The sequence below is a fragment of the Bacillus rossius genome, chromosome 1 (genome assembly GCF_032445375.1).
Source record: "Bacillus rossius redtenbacheri isolate Brsri chromosome 1, Brsri_v3, whole genome shotgun sequence".
In the NCBI taxonomy this organism is placed as follows: domain Eukaryota; kingdom Metazoa; phylum Arthropoda; class Insecta; order Phasmatodea; family Bacillidae; genus Bacillus; species Bacillus rossius.
This window is the reverse complement of record NC_086330.1, coordinates 49051061-49073774: the sequence shown is the minus strand read 5'-3', so window position 1 is coordinate 49073774 and position 22714 is coordinate 49051061. Positions and strand designations below refer to the sequence as shown.

The 22714-nt window shown below is 37.0% G+C and overlaps 2 protein-coding genes across 3 annotated transcripts in view; one reads left to right on the top strand and one right to left on the bottom strand.

Moving 5' to 3' along the window:
* Positions 1-5559, bottom strand: part of LOC134535722 (spastin) — a 164714-nt gene extending 159155 nt beyond the window's left edge. Inside the window, exon 1 of the mRNA XM_063374970.1 lies at positions 5530-5559. The gene's annotated coding sequence lies outside the window, so the exon portion shown is untranslated. The remainder of the gene's footprint in view (positions 1-5529) is intronic.
* LOC134535755 (D-amino-acid oxidase) overlaps positions 1-22714 on the top strand; it is a 54610-nt gene that overhangs the window by 30407 nt on the left and 1489 nt on the right. The window contains exons 1-6 of one of the 2 annotated variants that reach the window (XM_063374997.1): positions 304-505; positions 644-856; positions 4490-4715; positions 17831-17901; positions 18512-18629; positions 22243-22347. In XM_063374997.1, coding sequence (XP_063231067.1) covers positions 363-505; positions 644-856; positions 4490-4715; positions 17831-17901; positions 18512-18629; positions 22243-22347 — 876 coding nt within the window. In that variant the 5' untranslated portion in view covers positions 304-362. Of the gene's footprint in view, positions 1-303; positions 506-643; positions 857-4489; positions 4716-17830; positions 17902-18511; positions 18630-22242; positions 22348-22714 lie in introns of those variants that run through there. The other variant, XM_063374989.1, reaches the window with a different exon arrangement.

Below are 22714 nucleotides of genomic sequence, written 5' to 3'. Positions count from 1 at the left end.
TTGATAGTTTATAAATGAGTATTTGAAAACGTTGTTGAAATATCTGCTGACTATAAGTATTTGCCCCTGCGCTATTAGTTTCTCTTGACGGCCCTGTATCTGCTGAGTGGAAGTACTGGCCCATGGGCCCTTAGAATCTCTCGACGGCCCTGCTTCTGCTCCCTGGAAGTACTCGCCCTTGAGCCATTAGTTTCTCTCGACGGCCCTACATCTGCTGAGTGAAAGTACTTTCCCCTGGGCCATTAGTTTCTCTCATCTGCTGAGTGGAAGTACACATCCTGAAGTTATGGAAAACAGATTTAGTCAGTAAATGTATAGCCTGTTTACTATGAGGCACTTTCATCTTGCAAAGTTTGCTTTGTATGATCACTATGATTGGTTCGTTGTTGATTAGCAACAAGGATTTACAAAATGACTCTTCTATCTTAAATAGAAGGATGGACATAAGACCTTCTGAATGTTTCAATTGGTGTGACAACTTTGTTGTAGGAAATCTTGAGTACAGGTATTTACACATTTTTAATCTGTAATGTATGATTTATTATAATAGGTACCTACTTTGAGTACATATGCAACAATGTAACAATATTTTTTTCACTTGATAATAATAATAATAATAATAATTTCATTTTTTGTTATCCAGAAAATGGTCTCATGCAACATACAACATGTTTCAAGAGTTATGGCAAAGCAAACAAGGCTCAAAAGTGGGACTAAAATTTATGCCATTAACATGTGTAAGTAACCAAGAGTTTAACGAAGATGTAAAAATATTGCACCAAGGAATACCTGAATACAAAGTACTAAATGGGAATCAACTTGCAAAGTTAAGCAGAGAACACGGAAATGAATACAGGTAGGTTAACTACAACACTCAAAGACTTTATTTTTTAAAAGTATTTTGAGATTTGAAAAATATTTTATAAATACTTATTTGATATGTCCAGATAAAAAAAAGCATATGGCAGTTGGATGTGTCAATGTGCTTGCCAAAATTATGACTTTAATGTCCTGTCAGTGTGTAAAACTAAATATTTTTATTGTTACACACACACACACACACACATGAAACTCCATGTGAGAAGTCCCCAAAAAGTGAAAGTTTGGATGAAAAGTTGAAAGGCCTCTAATGGAGGTAAGCTACCAGTGGTAGTGATGCCTGCAATTGGGAATTTTGGGGAAAGTCTCCAAAAAATAGAATTATAAGGGCAAAGCCCCCAATGAGTAGAAGTTTCGGGAAAAGCCTTCTACGGGGGGTGAAGACTTCAATGAGCTTATATGTATATAATATTATTTGAGACCTAAGAATTAATGTACTTGATAACCACCACAAATATAATTTAAAATTTGTCTACTTCTAATTGCTTATTGCTTTACAGACATAAACTTTTTAATTGAAGCAAATTGTATTAATAAAAAATTAATTCAGAAGCATAAGAACATATCATGCTTAATGCCCGCATTTTTTATATAGCCTACATATTTGGTGTTTAAATTATACTTGCACACCATCACAGGTACTTGCTTAACACCGTCACATGAAGTGTCACTATAAATCTGCTTTCCTGACAAGTTGTTTCTCACAACATACCTAACTATCAACCCTGAAAGTTGAACACGATGGTTGACAAACAGGGGCGGCTCCAGATGAGCAACCGCCCAGACCCTGCGCCTGCCCTCTTTCATTTAAAGACACATCAATCATGTAAAATGTTTGTCATTAAACTGAATAATCCTATTAATTATTTAACAAAGGTAATTTGTTAGAATTTTGATAGTGTTAAAATCATTATTGCTTATATTATCTATATGTTTACCATCGCCCAGCGGTCCCGTGGCTGAGAATCGGGTTGAACTTAGTGACGCAGAAGTAATTTAAATGTGAGATTGGTTCAGGAGGGCGCCAGGTTAGCCCGGACGTCTAACCCAAGGGTTTGTGTGGTATTTTAAACTCCACGGTGCGATCGCACGGCAAAGGAGAAGTTACGGTGGGAGGGTCACGCCCTGCACCACAAACTGGTCTAAGTATTCGTGGTGAATTAAGAACCAAAGATTTTGGTTGATTAATAAGATTTACCGGCACGCAGAACTCACAAGGGGACCACCAAGTATGGTACAAACGGATTTTAATAGGTCTTATATAGGTTGTGGAAGGAGGCCCGCAGAGTACTAAGCTAAAAGGGTTTTGTCCAATGCGCCTTAGTTTTCGCGAAAATGGCGTTTTAAGTTTTATAAGAACATTTTACACCGGTACATTCATTAGTTGGCAAGGTTCTTGCCTAGCAGCCGGCCGGTCAGGGTTCGCTTCCTGCTCATAGAAATTTTGTTTTTCGATTATTTCATAATTTTATAATAACTCTTATTTTAACGCTGAAATAAATAGTCAAATAATATTTTATTTTTGCGTGATGTATTTTTTTTCAATCATACTTGGGCAACGATTGCTACCTGATTTTTCGTTCCCAATCACATTGAATAGCATTAAATATAACAACGAGTGAATTATGTGTTATAGTTCATTACTTCTTGACCATTTATTTCCCCTTTAAAAGATTAGAATCCCATTAGGACTCGCCTACCGTAACTACGGCATAAGAGCGATTATTAAAAGAAAGGGTTGGAACGGCAAAATCAGGTAGCAATCGTTGCCCAAGTATGATTGAAAAAAATACACCACACAAAAATAAAATATTTTTTGACTATTTATTTCAGCGTTAAAATAAGAATTATTATAAAATTACGAAATAATCAAAAAACAAAACTTCTATGAGCAGGAAGCGAATCCTGGCCGGCCGACTGCTAGGCAAGAGCCTTACCAACTAGGCAAGGCTGGCTCGCCTGGTGCGACGGAAAATGTACCGGTGTGTTCGTATAAAACTTTAACCGCCATTTTCGCGAAAACTAAGGCGCATTGGACAAAACCCTTTTAGCTTAGTACTCTGGGGGCCTCCCTCCACCACATATATGAGACCTATTAAAATCCGTTTGTACCATACTTGGTGGTCCACTTGTCAGTGATGTAATCGTAACAGCTTCCACACGTGACGGTCACGTCCGCCTTGTACCGTGAACACCTGACTGCCGCAAGAGGGGATGGACAGCGCCCTCTCACGCCACATCCATAAAAAACGTACTTCTGTAACTAAATAAAACTGTGTTTGTTTGATTTTATATTTTAGTCCTCAGAAAACATGTTATTTGCTGCTAACTACTCGTTGCTCTGTAGCGCATAAAAAATAAAAAATTTGGTTGTCTAAAGTCAGTTTACGGACGATAGTTTAACGTGACGTCATAACAAAACATTGATGAAATGATTGCATAGTTTTATAATAAAATCTAAAATTTAATTGATAAATTTACTTTTATTTGCACTCATTAATTCAAATATGTTTATTACTTTAACGAACAGATTATTTTAACCATAACGTTTATACATGTTTGCTATTTAAATTCTTCCAATCTGTGTTATTCTGTTAAGGATAGGACGATGATAGGAAAAATAGGAAACAAATGGGAGTGTTTCAAGTTTAATGTGCCTCGAAAAAGTCAAATCGATGGTTGTTCCAATCGAGTGGAAGCGAGATAGATGCGGCGCAAGCGTACAATTAGCGTAATGGGACAAAGCGTAACGGGACAATGAGTCGTCCTTTTTTCGTGCGTGCATCCGGTGTTCATCGATTTGTTAGATGTTGTCACGTCAAAAATTAATACATGTTTTACGTAAAATTTTACGTCTAAAAATCCTAACATTTACTTGGTTAAATTCCCGATGTGGGAACCACTATAACAAAAGGTCTAACTATGTGTGTTTTTACCTATATGGTAATTTTTTAATTGACAAACACCAGTCAAACCAGAGACTGTTTCCCGCTTGTGGGCTACTCCGTTACCTGGAGCCAGACTATTAATAAATTTTTTAATACACTCAGTGAGCACTATGATTAAATCTGGCCTGCGACGTTCATCAAAACCAGGTTCACTTAAGGGAGCACACATATTTAACGATGCACTTTCTTTTGTGAATATTATGACTATCCATAAATTCTTACAGGAATTAAATACACTAGTAGTAATACAGGTGCCTAACACACGGCATAGAGCACTTACTTAGTTGCAGACACAATCACTATCTTGACTCATGCGGACGTGATACAAGGGTGCGTTCTGCCAGTGGGGACTGGTACTGGTGGGGTGGAGACCGGGCTTTACTATCTTGGGAGATACGGCGTCACGTTACATCTACTTTTAACATATAAATAATTTAGCAAAACCATCAATGAAATTTAAGTCCCTGGTTGGCTTATAAAGTTGTTTCAAAAGAGTTTATTTTAAAAACGTTCTGAAAGAGGCCATCCACTCATCTCCCCCCATCTCTGGGTGTTATTCCATAGCCCCCAGAGCCGTGGTACAGCTTATCTCCAAAAAGTCTCTCCCCGCCAAGTCTAAGGCCGCCACTATTCGTGAACAACTGGTGCGTGTGTTCCTGTAGGTCCGGTTTCGAGTTCAACACTTTTACGTGCGTGCCCCGTAAACTCATGCAACACCTGCTGGCCAAGTTTGTGAGTAGAGGGGGTAGAGTTGAGCAGCGCAAAGTAGCTTCCCTCAGAGAGCTGGCACTGGAAGGGTACAGCGTGGTTGTCAACTGCCCTGGGCTACAAGCAGAGGAGCTGGTGGCTGATAAGAACATGTTCCCCATCAGGGGACAGGTTGTCATGGTGAGAACTGGATACAGTGCATGTCAATTACAAATATTTATACACCTTTTTTAATGGAAATAAATGTATTTTCATAATTTATTGTGATAATAGTCTAGAAATTTGACTGTTCAAAATACCTCATGCTTTGTGAAAACATGACCACATGTCTTGTTCAAAGTATCATGTACACAGTAACCATTACTTTAAGTCTATTCTTCCACTTAAGTGTACAATATACATATCCATGATACACAGATTTGATCAAACCTTGAAAGTGTACCTAAATTCTAGTGGACATCAAACTATGGCTATGAAGTAAATAGATAAATTTTATTTATTAATTATTTTAAAATGATTGAACAATAAAAACAATTAGGTATCTCTTAGAAATTGACAGTGTGTGCATAAAAGGGTTAAGATATTAATCTTTCTCGTTCAAGCACAAACGGTTAATAATTCTGTACGTTAATTATGTTCACTGAAAGAAACTACATCTGTAAATAGCACCCCACAATGTGTTGAGGGCGTACCGGTGTTGAGGTGAAATTATCGGTGGAAATTAATGGGCGCCACCACGTGAGTGGGCACGTGGACCCGGCTGAAAGACTCTACTCAGGGCGTTACGTGGCCCGTGTGCGGCGAGATATTAGCCCTCCAGATGTTATACGCAGCTCCTGTCCCTACCTAAGCCCGCTCTCAGCGTCGGGCACCCTTCTAATTCCCGCAGTGGGCTCTCAGGGCGCCCCACACGCCGCTGACCAGGTTAGGGACCCACGTGGCCCCCCCGAACACAAAACACGTAACACAGTTAATTGGCTTTTATTCTACTCACGGTACACGTCCTTACACGATCCTCCACTGATAAAACTGAAAAACGCCCGAGGCACGAATCAGCTTAGGTGAGGAGGCGAACCACGTACGTGGTCGCCTCAAGGCAGTGACACGACCGCCCTCGGCCGGTGCGAGAGAAAGACTGGGCTGAGCTCATCGCTCGCAGGTGGCAACATGGCGCCCCTTTGCGCCGAACACAATTACCGTTACACTTTGCTGTAGCGTGCCCCGGGTTACTCTTAGAAAATACATAACAAATTTTACAATAATTACTTATAAACATAAAACAGGGTTCAAATGAGTTTCATGTTAGTTCCTCCGTCGCCCGCTAGGGAGCGTTCTTGTTCGTGCTTGGACTTATAAAATAATAAAAGATCATGAAGTTATTAATTAAAAACACATACATGCATAGCCATCGTTACACTGTTTTGGGGCGGAAAGAAAAAGGATTACAATATTAATTAACATATTTTAGGGGTGCGGCGCACTGCATCTAGCGCCCTCTTGCCGGGCTAGAAACACACACACGCACGCACGAGCGGGAGGTTTGAACAGAGATGGTGGTTGGGCGGTGTCATATCGGGCTCAAAGGGGCCGCAGGCCCGGACGACGTCAGTGTGTTTGACGTTTATATTACGAAGGGTGAGGAAAAGGGGCAAAAATCTGGGGGCCTGATTACCCCAAGGGGGGGCCCAGGTGGGTTCTGAAATATTTTTTATGCTTGGGTTTACCATGATAGTAGAACAAAAATTACAATTCTAATTCTAATAAATTTCATTTGAACCCTTACAAGCTAAGTAATTATATCCAGATCACATTTATACATAGTTATGGCCACAATAACTTTTAGGCTTTAGATATTTTTTAAATTGTTAGGTTTGAAAAAATGTACATTAAGTAATTCACTCAGTTTCTCTCAAAGACCTTGCATCTAGAAATATACTCCTTTCGCTCCCCGTTCACAATTTTTAAAAAAAAGTAATATTAAAATAGTAAACAGTTCTGCCACACTGGCTCAATGTTAGCTATTCGAGTAGCTTGTGCACAAAAATCATTTCAAGAGGCTTAATACATAACAGTTTAGATTTTACACGTAACTTTGCACATACTCATTTAGATAGTTCTTATCAATGTTGAAGCCCATCAAAGTTCCATAAACAACAGACCACATAAAATCAGAAACTGTGTATTGAAAATTATAATGCTATATGTTCTAGCTCAGAATAAATTTTCATTTAAGACCCATGGATTGGATTGCCAAGAGAAATTTAATTTTTAGATGAGTTTGCAAAGGACACATTTGGCTACTGGAGCCATAAGTATATGAACAGTAAAAGGACTGTCCTAAGAGAACTTTTGCAAGTACTATTGGTAGACTAAAACAAAAACATTTCCAATATGCTGACAACAGTTTTTAGCAAAGGATGGTTAGCAAAAAAAGTGATGAATGAAGGTCATTCTCTGCAGCCTGTCCAAGAAATACCTCCATGTGCACCAGCAGTTCCACTACTTGAATTCAAAACTTGCAGGAGCCAAGTCGTGTCTTTAAATAGGTCACTGTCACAATAGACTCGACTCAAGTTGACTAAAAAAGCGATAGGAAACCAACCTATACTATCAATTTTACGTATTTTTTTTTTAAAAATTGTTTATAACATTCTGTGAGACGAATGTAACTTTTAAAATTATCATACAGAACACACTTCTAACATTCGGTTTAGTTTGTTATACATTTAAGATATTCACATTCAACCTCAGTGAAACTCTTAGGCAACAAGTAAAATTACATCTATAACATAAAGAGCTAAGCAGTCAAAAATGGAGTAAATTTTATGTCTAGTAAAATAATACAAAATGAAAAAAAAAAATCTTCAAACATCAGTTTACAATGAAAGGTTGATTGGAATGGTTTAGCAAATGGAAACTGCAATAGTTATTATTGGAACTATGAAAACAGCACACAGAGAACTAAATAAATTTTAAATCTCATTTTTTTATTTTTTTCTTAAAAAATAAATACTCATTCTAATAACCAATCCATGCAGGTCTATGTTATGCCTGTGTTTAATAAATCATTATATCATTGGAGGCTTGCAAAATTCACATTTTTTGGTACTTACCAGGCTTGACTCACACACTTGTACATAGTCAATGTTTTATATACATTAGCTGCTGTCACAGTTTACCTTCACAATGGACTGCATATGGTTGGGTCAAATTTATTCTCTCATTGACTTATCACACTACAAGATGTGTCAAAGTACCCACAATCCATTGGAAATTAAAAGTGTGTAATGGTATTCTTTCTAACCTGTTTCCAACATTAAAACAAATTTGCAAGTCTCTAGTACAGTAGAGTCCCGCTATTGCGAACTGATTGGGACCGAATAGGCGGATTTCATGAATAATATCAACGTATTGACTTGTTAAGGTGTAAATTAAGTGCAGGGACATCTGCTAATTTCAGCTCTATACAACGTTGATCGGCTCATGAACAGGTTCAGTTACTCAGATGGGCAGTGACCTTTGACGACTCATAGTGCAGACGCCCTACCTATCCCTATCCTTCTCCCTCCTGTATTCCAAACACACGACTCACTGCACTGAGCACTGTCTAGTCGTATCTAGGTCAGTGTTTACTCTAGCGGAGTTTGATGAACTGTGTGCGCTTGTTGCAAATTTATTGTAAAGCTTTGTTCCGTGAGTGTTGAGTTACTTTACTGAGTCACTGTGCCTTTTTTATTTATGTTCGTAGTCCTTTACATCAGCTGTTAAACATTAAACACGGCAAGTAAAGGAAGTCATCCTTAGTGTTCTTTAAAAGAAAAACTTGGAAGTGTTAAAAAGACTGGACAAGGGAGAACGTGCTACTAAATTATCACTCAAATATGGTGTCGGAAAAACAATTAGTGAACGGGGGAAAAAAAATCACGTTAAAATTAAGCAGTTTTGTTATGCTTCAAGTGGAAAAAACTCTTGGGGAAAAAAATTGATGAGGCCTTATTCTTGTGGTTCACTCAATAAAGACAATAAGGAATCCCATTTCTAGTCTTTTGGTAAAAGAAAAGTTGCTTCAACTAAACAAGCTTATGGATGGTGACCCATCATTTTCAACTTGCTGTGGTTATTTGGATCTTTGGAAGAAAATACACGGAATTAGACAGCTCACAATTGCTGGGGAGAAGCTGTCAGCTGAAAATGAAGCAGCTGCCAATTACCTAAAAGAATTTAAAGACCCTGTTTCTTCCGAAAACTGCTCACCGCAGCAAGTTACAACGCGGATGAAACAAAACTGTATTTTAAGGCTTTGCCTACCCAAAGTCATGCTTCGCAAGAAGAGGAATCTGCACCAGGGTTTAAAATGGACAAACATCTGTCTTAGCTTGCAGCAACGCCTCGGCACAAACAAACTTCCGCTGATGGTAATGGGCAAATCTGTGAAAACACGATCGTTCAAAAACATTATCATCTCACTTCCTGTGTATTATAAGAATAAAAAAAAAAAGCTTGGATGGAAATAGACTTGTTCAAGGAATGGTTTGAGCATCAATTTGTCCCTAAAGTGTGTGTTCAATAGAGAAAATGGATTGCCTAATCATGCTCTGCTGTTTCTGGACAATGCTCCGTCCTACCCAGATGAAATTAAACTTGTTTGTGGAAACATAAAGCAGTTTTTCTGACAACCAATGTAACTTCAATTATTCAGCCTATGGACTAGAGTGTGTTGCAGGCCATTAAACAAAAATACAGAAAAATGCTGCTAATCACTATAGAGGTATTTGAGAAGCCCTCAATAGAAATGAATTTTATGTTTATTATTTTACTTCTTACCTCTATGACTTTGTCTTAGTCCTGTTATGAATTATATTTACCAGTATTGTATCTCTATGGTCAGGTCAATTTGGTTTTACTCTTTAAGTATTTTCATGTTTTATCTAAGTAATAATTTTATGAAATGTCTTTGCAAACATTTGTTAAACGGCGACGAATAGGAAATGAGCTTACACCTTTTAATATTGTTTTTGGGTCATTACTGAGGAAAGAGTATATGTGATTGGACGCTCGACTGCGCATATATTTTATTTAAAGAATTTAGTATTTCCAGTGTGATTTCGGAGAGTGTTCAATAGAGAAAGCTTTGACTGTTTGAAACAAATTGGAACGGGAGTTTCTGTTCTACTATCATGGGAGAAGGATTAGAGAGAAAGAGCTCCGTGATTTAGTCATAAATGAATGTAAGAATATCACGTAAAACATTGGTACGACGACTGAATAACTAGAATCTACGTGAAATTGATGATTTTATAATAAATACCGGAACTACACAATGAAGAAGAGGTAGTTACCGATGTTCGAAGCTCTACTAAAGAATCGACGACGACGATAAGTTTTGACTAACAGCATAAATAGAACTGGATCAACAACGAATTAAGAAGAAAAGAAGAAAAGGACTATCAATCTTCGAGATGGAAGGAGTTCGACAGCGGTAGACGGCATCGTAGACGGTGTACCGGAGGACATCATCCTTCTAGACGACTCCAGGTGACCGACGCCAGTCCTGCTGGAGTACCAGCAGCACGAGAGGAGGTGCATCGAGACGGAGACCCAACCAGCGACATCGGAGGAGAGTGAGATCTAACCAGCAACATCGGAGGAGAGACAGGGGTTCGGAGAGGTTTTCCACAGCCTCTTGGTATTGTAACGACGCGACGAGGTTTGTTTGCCCCATCCCCGAATTAACAAGAACAGCGAGAAGTTACCTGTCCTATTTTAATGGCAAGATATCTTAAACTATGATGTTTACGATCAAGACCTAATTTGAAACTCGCTAAAACAACTTAATACTACTTAACTACGTAAAGACTTGTAGCTTGTACATACTGGACCTGGTTAACTGACATTGATCAGTAATATGTACGATATCAAAGTTAAAATCTGTTAAAGTCATTAATTGTCTTGAATGTTTAAAGAATAGTCCCAGGTCCAGAAGTCTTGAGACAGTTTGATCTACCGAAAGAGACTGAGCTAGTAAAAACAAAGAAAAGACTAATTTGCCAGTTAAAATGTGTTTCAATAATATTTAAAATATTGACTGATAACCAAACTATTATTCAGTGATACAATTACGTAAAACGTAATTAGTTCTGAAAGACATTTAAGTATAACGGATATTGAAATTTTGTTTAATGAAAAACCTATGTAAACATGAATAATTGTCTCAAAGGTATTTGTATGTTGCTTGCTAATCATTGACTCTGTCACTTTTCATGTTACAGTTGGATATGTTGCAAAAGAGTATTGTCACCCATACAACCATGATTTTGACCCTAGTAAAAAGTTAAATTTTCATTATATTTTATTTTTCCGATTGATAACCATACTTACATATCATGTGTATGTTAAACCAGATAGACAGAAATATTTAGCTTGGATTGTCTTGAAAGAATAATTAGTTTTTATTACACTGAGATCAGCAGTCATAGAGAAGTTAATGCTTTTAAACACACTACTTATATTTGTTGATTTTAAGGTCAGAATACTTACACCAAAGAGAAGGAGACATACTGCTAAGGAATTATACGACATTTTATTGTTTGGTATTCACACTGAGTCAAACTACACCAGTACATACAACTTGAGAATAATTTATTTTCACTATCAACATAACAAGACATATTTTAGTTAATATTCTGTAGAGGTTAGTAGTTGTGCTACATACACAATCACAGCACTAGTACTTTATAGAGTTTTCACGGCGCCCAACTAGACCACATTTTACATCAGAGATTTTGGCATTTTAGGAAAAATACTTATAGAATTTTTGATCACCCAACGGTGACACACCCTTTTGAAATTTTGGTCGCTCATCCTTGGAGCTGTCTGAAAAATAACAGAAGAAAAGGGAAAATTCTGAAAACACTTCAGAATTTTTGGCGCACAACGTGTAAGCCAACGTTAGGGACTATTTTATGATTTTTTTTTGAACAACTCAAGACACTTTGAAAAATACAGACAATAATTTTATTTTGTCAAGATGACAGACACAGGTAGGAAGTCATATTTTTTGAGAGGTAGCAATGACACTTCTGACTCTAGTCCTGAACGAGAACCTAGAGAAGTAGTACCAGAACAGCACATCGAGACTACTGGTATGGAGTCACAGCAGGAAATGGAGTTGGGTCATTCGCCGCCGACACCAACTGTTACCCTAGATGCACTGTTCCAGTTCATGAATAAGGAGAAATTAGAACGGGAGCGTAAAGAACAGGAGCGAGAAAACGCCGAAAGACTAGACAATTTAGTGCAAGTCTTAAATAACACTTTAGGCAGGATTGCAGATGAAACAGCAGAAATCAGGCATGACTTAACTGAAACACAGCACGAGATGCAACAGAAGTTTTCCAGTGTACACACTCGTATTGAAGGTGTAGAAATATTCAGTAAACGCACTGACGATAAAGTAGTACACTTAAGCGAGCGTCTAACAGGAAGGTTAGATATGGTAGAGGCGAAAATAGGGGAAATAGAAAGAGAATCCAGACACATCGCAACATTCTCGCCCCAACTAACGACTCACCACACTAGCGAATGTAATACCGACAAGGAAGACACGCCGGTAAACAAATCGATAACGATAGAAGCCGAGCGAAATCCCGCGAATATTAGTACTGCAATTATGTCAGCAGATCCGGTACTTACACTACACCACCCTTCTAAGAAATGGTTGGATGACGTTCCAACATATTCAGGGAAAAGTAATGAAAACCCTCGAAGATTCTTAAATCAGTTTGGAGAATATTGCCACACATTTAAGTTAACAGACGCAGAAAAATTGAAATGCGTTAGCCACTGCTTGAAAAACACGGCATATTATTGGTGGGAGTTGGCGAAAGATTCGGTACACGCATACGAATCGTTTCAGAAAGCTTTCATATCCCAATTTTGGAATACTCGTATCCAAAGCAATTTGCGAATACAGTTGCATTCTGAAAAATTCGAAAATCGTAAATTTCAAAATTTAGAGGCGCATATCAGCGATATGTACGAGAGAACTCGTTATCTTGATTGCCGTATGGAAGACGAAGAGTTTATTGCCATGATAATTTCGCAATTACCACTCAATTATCAATTACAACTTAGTGGACGGCAATACAGTAATATTGTAGATTTCAAGGAACAACTGTTAACGTATGAACGACTCGTTAAGCTCGATAAAACGGTAACGCACAAAGAAACTAACGAGCGCAAGAACACGAACCAACAGACACCGTTATACAATAACTGGCGCAACCGAAATGAAGGGCAGAACAGCGGACACAAACAACCTCAAATTCACACACTGAACGTTGAAAACTGCGGAAGTAATTGGTATCACAATGGATATCGAGGTCAGCGATATGGTAACGGATTTTATAAACCACAGTACTATCGTCGTAGAAACGAGAAGCGACAAGACAGACGCGAAAATGAATCACAGTGGGAGAATAAACGTCAGGAGGGGACAGTTAATTTCAGAGAGAATTCAGGCGAAAATCGAACAACGAAAGAACGATCGGCAAATTACAATAATCATTCCGGAGGTCAGTACAGCATAAATGCACAAACGTTTGTACCGTCTGAAAAAGGGAACAGCTTTAGCACCACCATTCACGACGCGCGACAAGGAGAAAGAAATTCATATTCTATAGCGCCAAGTCACGAGCAAAGCAACACGGAATGGCCGCGCATGCAATCTAGCAGAAGCTCAGATACAAACCAAGGAGGTAATAACACATTTTTGATTTCACCGAATGCAAATAATGGATTTGCTAATTTGTCACAAGAGCAAATTAGAGGATTTAAGGACAGTGCGGTAAACTAATTAGGGATGGCGAAAACCCGCTCCGCACGTCAGTCCCTAATTGTAAGTTAGACGGGGCTAGTATAAAATTGGATCCCGACGCAAATGACAAGAATAATTGTCGAAGCATACACACCATTATGTTCAAAGAAAACGAGCGTGAATTTTTACTCAGCGAGCCCACAGAAACCGAAGTTCAAGCGAAACAAGCACTATGTCCGGAGATATCGTTAACTTTAAACGGAGTTAAAGTGCCTGTACTATTAGACAGCGGCGCAGAGATATCCTGCATCAGCGAAGACTGCGTAGCCATGATAGAGAGCACCGGAATATCATTACCGAGAATGCCAGTACCGAGTTTAAAGATTCTAGGGGTTACATCAAGGGCTAGTCCCATCATTAATCGTCAGACCTTATTGGAAGTAGAAGGGTTAGGTAGCACCAAGTACATTAATGTATTAATCGTAAAAGGATTGGCCAAACCAGTAATTTTCGGTGTAGACTTTCTAACTAGCCATAAAATAATTTTGAATTTTGCAAGTTGGATGGTAACTGCTATGGATGACACAGAAAATACGAAAACTACTGAAAATTGGGAAGTTTCGGAAAAATGCATTTTGAATAATACTGTACACAGTTCTACCATGGTGACTCCATATGAAGCGTTAACAGGAAAAAGATCATTGATAATACCGTCATCGTTACTACCGAGACATCACGATGAAGCTCTGGCCGCAGAAGATAAAGAATTAGTCGAGATACAGAAGGAAACTGAAGAGTTGGTCGCAGCCAAGTTTACATCCACGGCGGATCTTCGGAGAAAATACCAGAAAGATTCCAGCAAGATGAGTTTTAATTGTGGAGATTTAGTACTCAAGAGAACGAATCCAGTAAGCCAATTTTGGAAGTACGTTACTAAGAAGCTATTTCTACTCTTCGATGGACCATATATGATCACGAAGATTATTAGAAGTAACTGTTACGAACTGTCTGACATTAAAACGAAACAAGTAATAGGACACTATAATATAACGCAGTTGAGGAAATATTACACTCCTGTAGAATAGTATACACTGTTACACATATGTCCGTTTGAAGACATATATCGGTGACAATACTCTATGTTTGCAAGTAAGTATGTAAATAAGGTCAATAATATGAAATGTAAATTTTCTGCAAATAATTAGAATATAGATGAGATGTTTGTATGATGATAAATGGTCCTAAGACCTATATCAGAGTATAGTTCGTTAGTCACATTTCTGAAGGGGACTATTCTATAGAGGTATTTGAGAAGCCCTCAATAGAAATGAATTTTATGTTTATTATTTTACTTCTTACCTCTATGACTTTGTCTTAGTCCTGTTATGAATTATATTTACCAGTATTGTATCTCTATGGTCAGGTCAATTTGGTTTTACTCTTTAAGTATTTTCATGTTTTATCTAAGTAATAATTTTATGAAATGTCTTTGCAAACATTTGTTAAACGGCGACGAATAGGAAATGAGCTTACACCTTTTAATATTGTTTTTGGGTCATTACTGAGGAAAGAGTATATGTGATTGGACGCTCGACTGCGCATATATTTTATTTAAAGAATTTAGTATTTCCAGTGTGATTTCGGAGAGTGTTCAATAGAGAAAGCTTTGACTGTTTGAAACAAATTGGAACGGGAGTTTCTGTTCTACTATCATGGGAGAAGGATTAGAGAGAAAGAGCTCCGTGATTTAGTCATAAATGAATGTAAGAATATCACGTAAAACATTGGTACGACGACTGAATAACTAGAATCTACGTGAAATTGATGATTTTATAATAAATACCGGAACTACACAATGAAGAAGAGGTAGTTACCGATGTTCGAAGCTCTACTAAAGAATCGACGACGACGATAAGTTTTGACTAACAGCATAAATAGAACTGGATCAACAACGAATTAAGAAGAAAAGAAGAAAAGGACTATCAATCTTCGAGATGGAAGGAGTTCGACAGCGGTAGACGGCATCGTAGACGGTGTACCGGAGGACATCATCCTTCTAGACGACTCCAGGTGACCGACGCCAGTCCTGCTGGAGTACCAGCAGCACGAGAGGAGGTGCATCGAGACGGAGACCCAACCAGCGACATCGGAGGAGAGTGAGATCTAACCAGCAACATCGGAGGAGAGACAGGGGTTCGGAGAGGTTTTCCACAGCCTCTTGGTATTGTAACGACGCGACGAGGTTTGTTTGCCCCATCCCCGAATTAACAAGAACAGCGAGAAGTTACCTGTCCTATTTTAATGGCAAGATATCTTAAACTATGATGTTTACGATCAAGACCTAATTTGAAACTCGCTAAAACAACTTAATACTACTTAACTACGTAAAGACTTGTAGCTTGTACATACTGGACCTGGTTAACTGACATTGATCAGTAATATGTACGATATCAAAGTTAAAATCTGTTAAAGTCATTAATTGTCTTGAATGTTTAAAGAATAGTCCCAGTTCCAGAAGTCTTGAGACAGTTTGATCTACCGAAAGAGACTGAGCTAGTAAAAACAAAGAAAAGACTAATTTGCCAGTTAAAATGTGTTTCAATAATATTTAAAATATTGACTGATAACCAAACTATTATTCAGTGATACAATTACGTAAAACGTAATTAGTTCTGAAAGACATTTAAGTATAACGGATATTGAAATTTTGTTTAATGAAAAACCTATGTAAACATGAATAATTGTCTCAAAGGTATTTGTATGTTGCTTGCTAATCATTGACTCTGTCACTTTTCATGTTACAGTTGGATATGTTGCAAAAGAGTATTGTCACCCATACAACCATGATTTTGACCCTAGTAAAAAGTTAAATTTTCATTATATTTTATTTTTCCGATTGATAACCATACTTACATATCATGTGTATGTTAAACCAGATAGACAGAAATATTTAGCTTGGATTGTCTTGAAAGAATAATTAGTTTTTATTACACTGAGATCAGCAGTCATAGAGAAGTTAATGCTTTTAAACACACTACTTATATTTGTTGATTTTAAGGTCAGAATACTTACACCAAAGAGAAGGAGACATACTGCTAAGGAATTATACGACATTTTATTGTTTGGTATTCACACTGAGTCAAACTACACCAGTACATACAACTTGAGAATAATTTATTTTCACTATCAACATAACAAGACATATTTTAGTTAATATTCTGTAGAGGTTAGTAGTTGTGCTACATACACAATCACAGCACTAGTACTTTATAGAGTTTTCACGGCGCCCAACTAGACCACATTTTACATCAGAGATTTTGGCATTTTAGGAAAAATACTTATAGAATTTTTGATCACCCAACGGTGACACACCCTTTTGAAATTTTGGTCGCTCATCCTTGGAGCTGTCTGAAAAATAACAGAAGAAAAGGGAAAATTCTGAAAACACTTCATCACATTACTTTAAAAGGATGAAAATGAACTCACAATCCATCAAAAACTTAAGAACATTACAATAAAATGTGAGATTTACTGGGCGGCTGAAGCATGGGTTAACACCACTAAAGGCACATTACAAAAATCACAGAAAAATCTCTGGCCTACATTGGAATTTGTTGAAACAACTTTTACGCCAGTAAAAGACCGACTTTCTTCCACTAGCCAAGAAAATACCTGGCTGTGAAGATGCAGAAGAAAGCTGTGTTGACAATAGCCACAAGGAGTACGGAGCCGAAGTCATCGTAGCAATAGTGCTGAGCTCATCAGCACAGATCGACTGAGGAAAGCAAGGAGGAGGTGAATGCTCAAACTGAACTCATATCACACACAGAGGTGACAAATGCTCGACCTTGCCTTACGCTACGTCGAACAACATGCTTCAACACTAAATAAAATGTTCATACGGCGATGGCGGAACATAACATTCTCAAGTCGATTCAGTACTCGTCGGACAAAAATCACCGACTTTACTTTTTAAGTGTGTGTGAATTAGTTATTTTGTGTGTTGAGCAGTGATTAAAAATAATTATACAGAATTGTATACGTAAATGGAACCGACATGAGCTGTAAGTAACCGGCTTTCATTCCAATTTGGTTTCAGGCGTTTTCATCAAGGTTAGGCTTATGTACATCTCTATTTAACTTCTTTGTATAACAATAAATGTACGTTTTTTTCACGAATGTCTTTTTAATTTCATTTCTCCTGTTTTCAAGTTAAACTGAATTCTGTTCAGAATAGCGGGACTCTACTGTAGTTATATCAGTTTTCAAGTAAAGTGCAAATCAGTTTTTTTTTTTTTAAATATTTGTGTTGCAGTTATTTAATTTCACGAGCACTGCAGAAGATATGTGAATGTATAACCAGTACTAGCATTTCTAAGAGCCTTTAATACAAAAGTGATTTGTGAGTTAAAAATCAGAGCTAGCTCTAAGTTGCATTCACTGCATTTCATACATTAAAAATATATTTTTTTCTTCCAAGGTGCAAGCACCATGGCAGCAGGAAGTTTTAGTTCAGCATTCAGACGAATCTTCCTATGTGGTGATACCCAAGTAAGTAATGTATGTACTCTTCTATGTTAAAATTGCAGCGTTAGGAAGCCATACACTAACCCAATCTCTTGGTTTCCTTGAATACACATTTACTTATCGACATTTAGCAAGGCAGGTAATTTTATGTACAGTTAATTAAAATTAAGTGACTAGGTAAAACTAATAACAGGTATAATTATCAAGGTATTATCATCAATCTCAAAAATTATTGGCGAGATAATATTTTAAACTATCCTGGAAAAAAAATCAGAAAATACTTTGGACTTTTTTGCTTCAGTAATACTATAAATTGCCGTCTATTAAAAAAAAACCTCTTGGAAGTCAAATTTAACACAGTAATGCCAAAAACTTGATGGTACCACTAATTTACAAAAAAATTCTTAAGGAATATAGTACTGTAATTCCCAATTCTTTATAAAAAAAAAAGACTGTACCTTAATTATAAAATTCCACTTTACTTTGTAAAAATCAGAAATTGAGCAAGCTGATAACAAATTTTTCTTTTAGTCCACAAATACAACTGTACAAAGTTTGCATAACTGACTTGCTAAACAGTATCTATGACAATTTTACTACAGCGTCTTTAATTACTTATATCCATAATTTTCAGTCAAGATTCTGTATTCCTGGGTGGGACAAGCCAGAAAAATAATCGCGATATCACAGTGAACCCTTCAGACAGCAGAAAAATTCTTGATGAATGCTACAAGATGATACCACGTCTTAAGGTATGTCACTTAGGTACTTTCAATGGAATTAAATAAACAGGATTTAGAGTCCATATACTTGATTTATTTTACTTGAAATTATTTTAATTATGCCTCTTCTAGCTCACTAATACAGTGTTGCTGAAATTTAAAGTTTTGAAGGTTGGTATTCTCAGTGATTGGCAGGCGTTACAATGGTGAGTGACACAATTGTAAAAACTCTACCGATTCTGGCAGTTTGTCTCCAACCCAATCATAGTTACATAAGCGATTAAACTGTTTAGATGCAGCTTTTTATATACAAAAACTATTAAATAGATTTTCTTGTATAATAAAAAATATTTTATTTATTCCGACATTATTATGTAAAACCTTTTAAATATGAAATTGTGTAGTTAAAAGTAATTTTAAAAGTAATCTTAAATGTAATGTGTTAAAAGCATAATAATTTTACAGGTATTCATTAATTTTTTACAAAAAGAAATCGTAATTGTGAAAAAGTTACATCTAAAAAAGTTTACGGCCCAGCCCTGGTAAATGACTTTTCGCTTTTCTTTCCATATGATGAGAAGGTTGTTCCGCTGTTCAACTGTGCTTCTACACAATCGCAGGCCAGCAGGCAAACTTCAAACATCCTAGCTTGCTCAAGAACAGCCAGTGTTTAACACTTCTCCATTATTGAATTGTTGATTGTAGAAGACAGTTTGTTATTGAAAAGTGGGCACAAAAACGTTTTTGCGAAATATTCTAATAAAGATTGCATGTACAGCAGTTTAGCCAGTAAATAATTTTGTGTTTGTTCCAATACTTTTGCTAGTCAGAGTTTCCACTCTCTTACTCTAGAGTCTAGACAATCTCCTGGAGTTTTCCATATTTTTCCTGCCCAAACAATCTTTCTTCCAAAATAACATAAATATGTTAAACTACAAACAATTATAAAAACATAATTCAACCACAAATAGCATGTCAAATTGACCTCAGAATTTTTCCCAGCACAACATACAGTTTACACTGTTATTCATACCTATGCTGAGCAACCAAAGCTGCCAGTATGTAACATACCTTAAACCACTATGTTTGATCAAATTTTGAGAAGAAAAAAAAAACCATATTTTTGATATATTGACCATGTGAATGACTATGGACATTTTACTGTGATTAAAATCATTAAATCAATATCAGATTCGTTGATTGTTTTGCTTATGTTTAATTAATAATGAAAACCGATTGGTTCTCAACTAAAAATAAATTTGTGTTTAAAAACTGACTCATTTTATTTCAAGACATTAACCCATTCGCTCACTTTATTTTTCACTACAAACGCGGCCCTTTTACACCAATTAATTTAGTCCAAAATCACAAAAATTATCATGGGAAAAATTACTGGTTAAAAATAGTTTCGATTACAACATATTAAAATTTATTTTAAGAACCACTTATTACAGAACTGTGCATTGATTAAATAAACATATCAAACCATAATTAAGATTCAATAATTGGTTTTTGTATGATAAATCTCAAAACATTCTGGCACGTGAAGCGCAACCACACAGCGCTTGCATTCCCACCGTGTTTCGCTCCTTTTATTATGAGCACTGCACACAACACAACGTCTGGATGGGTTTTGCTTGCCAGGATTCGGTGGAATGAATCTTGGGAAATGAGCCCAGTGAGCAGCTTGAAGCCTCATTGGAGTGTCACCCGCAGATCTGCGTCCCCGCCGTTGATAGTGTGGCAAAGTCAGTGATGCCATCAGTTCTTCCATGACATCAATTCTGAATGCACTGTACTTGGCCTTTTTTCCAGTAACTGACATCCACAGCAAATATGTGTTGTAAAGTGCCATGTCCATTACATAAAAGAAAACTTTTTTGTAACCTTTTACATACCGCCGCATGATGGGAAAGGATGCTAACTGTTGGTCCTGCTTATCTACACCTCCCATCCAAGTATTGTAGTTGATTACAACTCTCGGCTTCATGACAGCCATCTTTGTTTTCCTGTCTACCTTTTTTGTCATAGCATAGTCAATTTCACTATTGCATGTAGACAACACTAACACTGGTTTTTTGTCCATCCACTTTACAACGCTCATACTTTCACTGTACCTGATCATACTTTCCCCTCTGTGCAACTTCTGTTTGAATTCAGTATCTTTAGGCATGTTTTTTCTGTTATGCCTAACAGTGCCAACAGCATTAGTTCCATGATTATGTAACTCTTCAAAAAGTTTTGGCGAACTGTACCAGTTATCCACAAACAGTGTGTGACCAACCCCTTGATATGGCTCCATTAGCTTCATTACAATAGCTTCACTGGCTAGTGTAGCTTGTTTGCCTTCTGTTTTCCCTGTGTAAATAGAAAAGGAAAAACAGTACCCAGTTTTCGAGTCACAAAGTTTGTATATTTTTATTCCAAACCTAGCTCGCTTTGAAGGGTTATATTGTACAAAACACAAATGGCCTCGAAACTTCATCAGGGACTCGTCCAATGAAAGGTTTTCCCCTGGACAATTTAGCTCAGGAAATTTTTTCCTGAAATAATCTAGCACTGGTGCTATTTTACACAAACGATCATGTTTGTTCAGAGCATTGTTGTTTTGGAAGTGAAGATACCTGGAGATGTCCAGAAACCTCTTCAAAGACATAACTTCACGAATGCCTGGTGTACGAGTCATACCTTTGCCACTCCAATATGAACGAATGCTGTGTTTTTTTGCTTGTGCCATCATAACACACAAAGTGAAGTATGCTTGTATTTCGTCACAAGTGGTGGGAAACCAATTAGAATTTGGTTTTACTGCAATGCACTCTGTGGCATAGTCATTGGTTTCAGTGCAGATTGACTGCCACAAATCATGATCAAACACTAACCGAAAACAGTCTAATTTTGTAGGGTTTGGTGGAAAATTGTGGGTGAGTAAAGCCACTGGATTTACACCAACATTACTGTGAAATGGTATTTTAGTTATAATTTTATTACCTTTTTCGTTGGACCATTCGCGAGAACCGATAGGCGCAGATGTGTCAGATTTTGACAGATTGTCGCCTTGGCCGCACTCTTCTAATTCAGAAATGTTCACTGATGAAGAATAACTACTTTCACTGTCACTATCACTATTATCTGACATTTCCACAACATCAGAATCACTTTCATCCACCGCATTGCTGTCATCAAAAATCCGCTTACGTTTTGAACACATTGTCACGTGTCACCAAATGTCATAACAAAAACACGTGCGTGAATAAAAACAAATATATTTGTTTACAGCAAAGATTAGAATAAGACTTAACCACCAAAGCAAAGAATAATACTTAGGAAAGAGAGTAAACACGCATTCTAGTGAAAAATCGAGGAACTAAATTTGTAAAAAAAGTTTAAAAATGCTATGAATTTTGGACGTCTGTCAGACCGACTCGTGCACGAGGTCATTTAGGAATGCGACGGCTGACAGACCGATCTGTGCACGAATGGGTTAGAGGAACAAACTAGTATTACAATTTACTAATCCAGTTTAGTTATTAACATTTTGTGGTTTTTCTGGTTTTAAGACACCTTTTCAATTCGTTGAGTTTTCCATTGTCTGTGGGGATCCTGTGTAGTGTACTAAACTGCTACTTCTTCATGGTTACAGACTGCCAAAATTTTGAAGGAGTGGGTTGGCTTGAGGCCAGGCCGCATCAATGTCCGCCTCGAGTTGGGAGATTCAATGACTAACAGTAACGGATATACAACATTTGTGAGTACCCTTTCATTTTGCCATTAAACCCTGTGTATACATTACATTAAGATACTCACAAATTTTATCTAACCACATAAATAGTTTCAAGAGCTCCAATCCCAATGAAATGCATACCATACATTAAGTGAGAGCAACTGGATGCATGTGTAAAATTGCAAAGGAATTTTGTTTAAAACTCTTGAAATTTTGCAAAAAATCATCTTTACGAGTAGTTTGTAAAATTAAAACCAAGTAGAAATAAGCTTACTATTTATTATGTAGTACTATTTTATTTTCAGAGTTTAATCAAAATTTTAATTCAAAAACATAATACTCCAGAGGAGAAGTAGGAACATTTCTGACTCTCTGACAATACATTGCATGA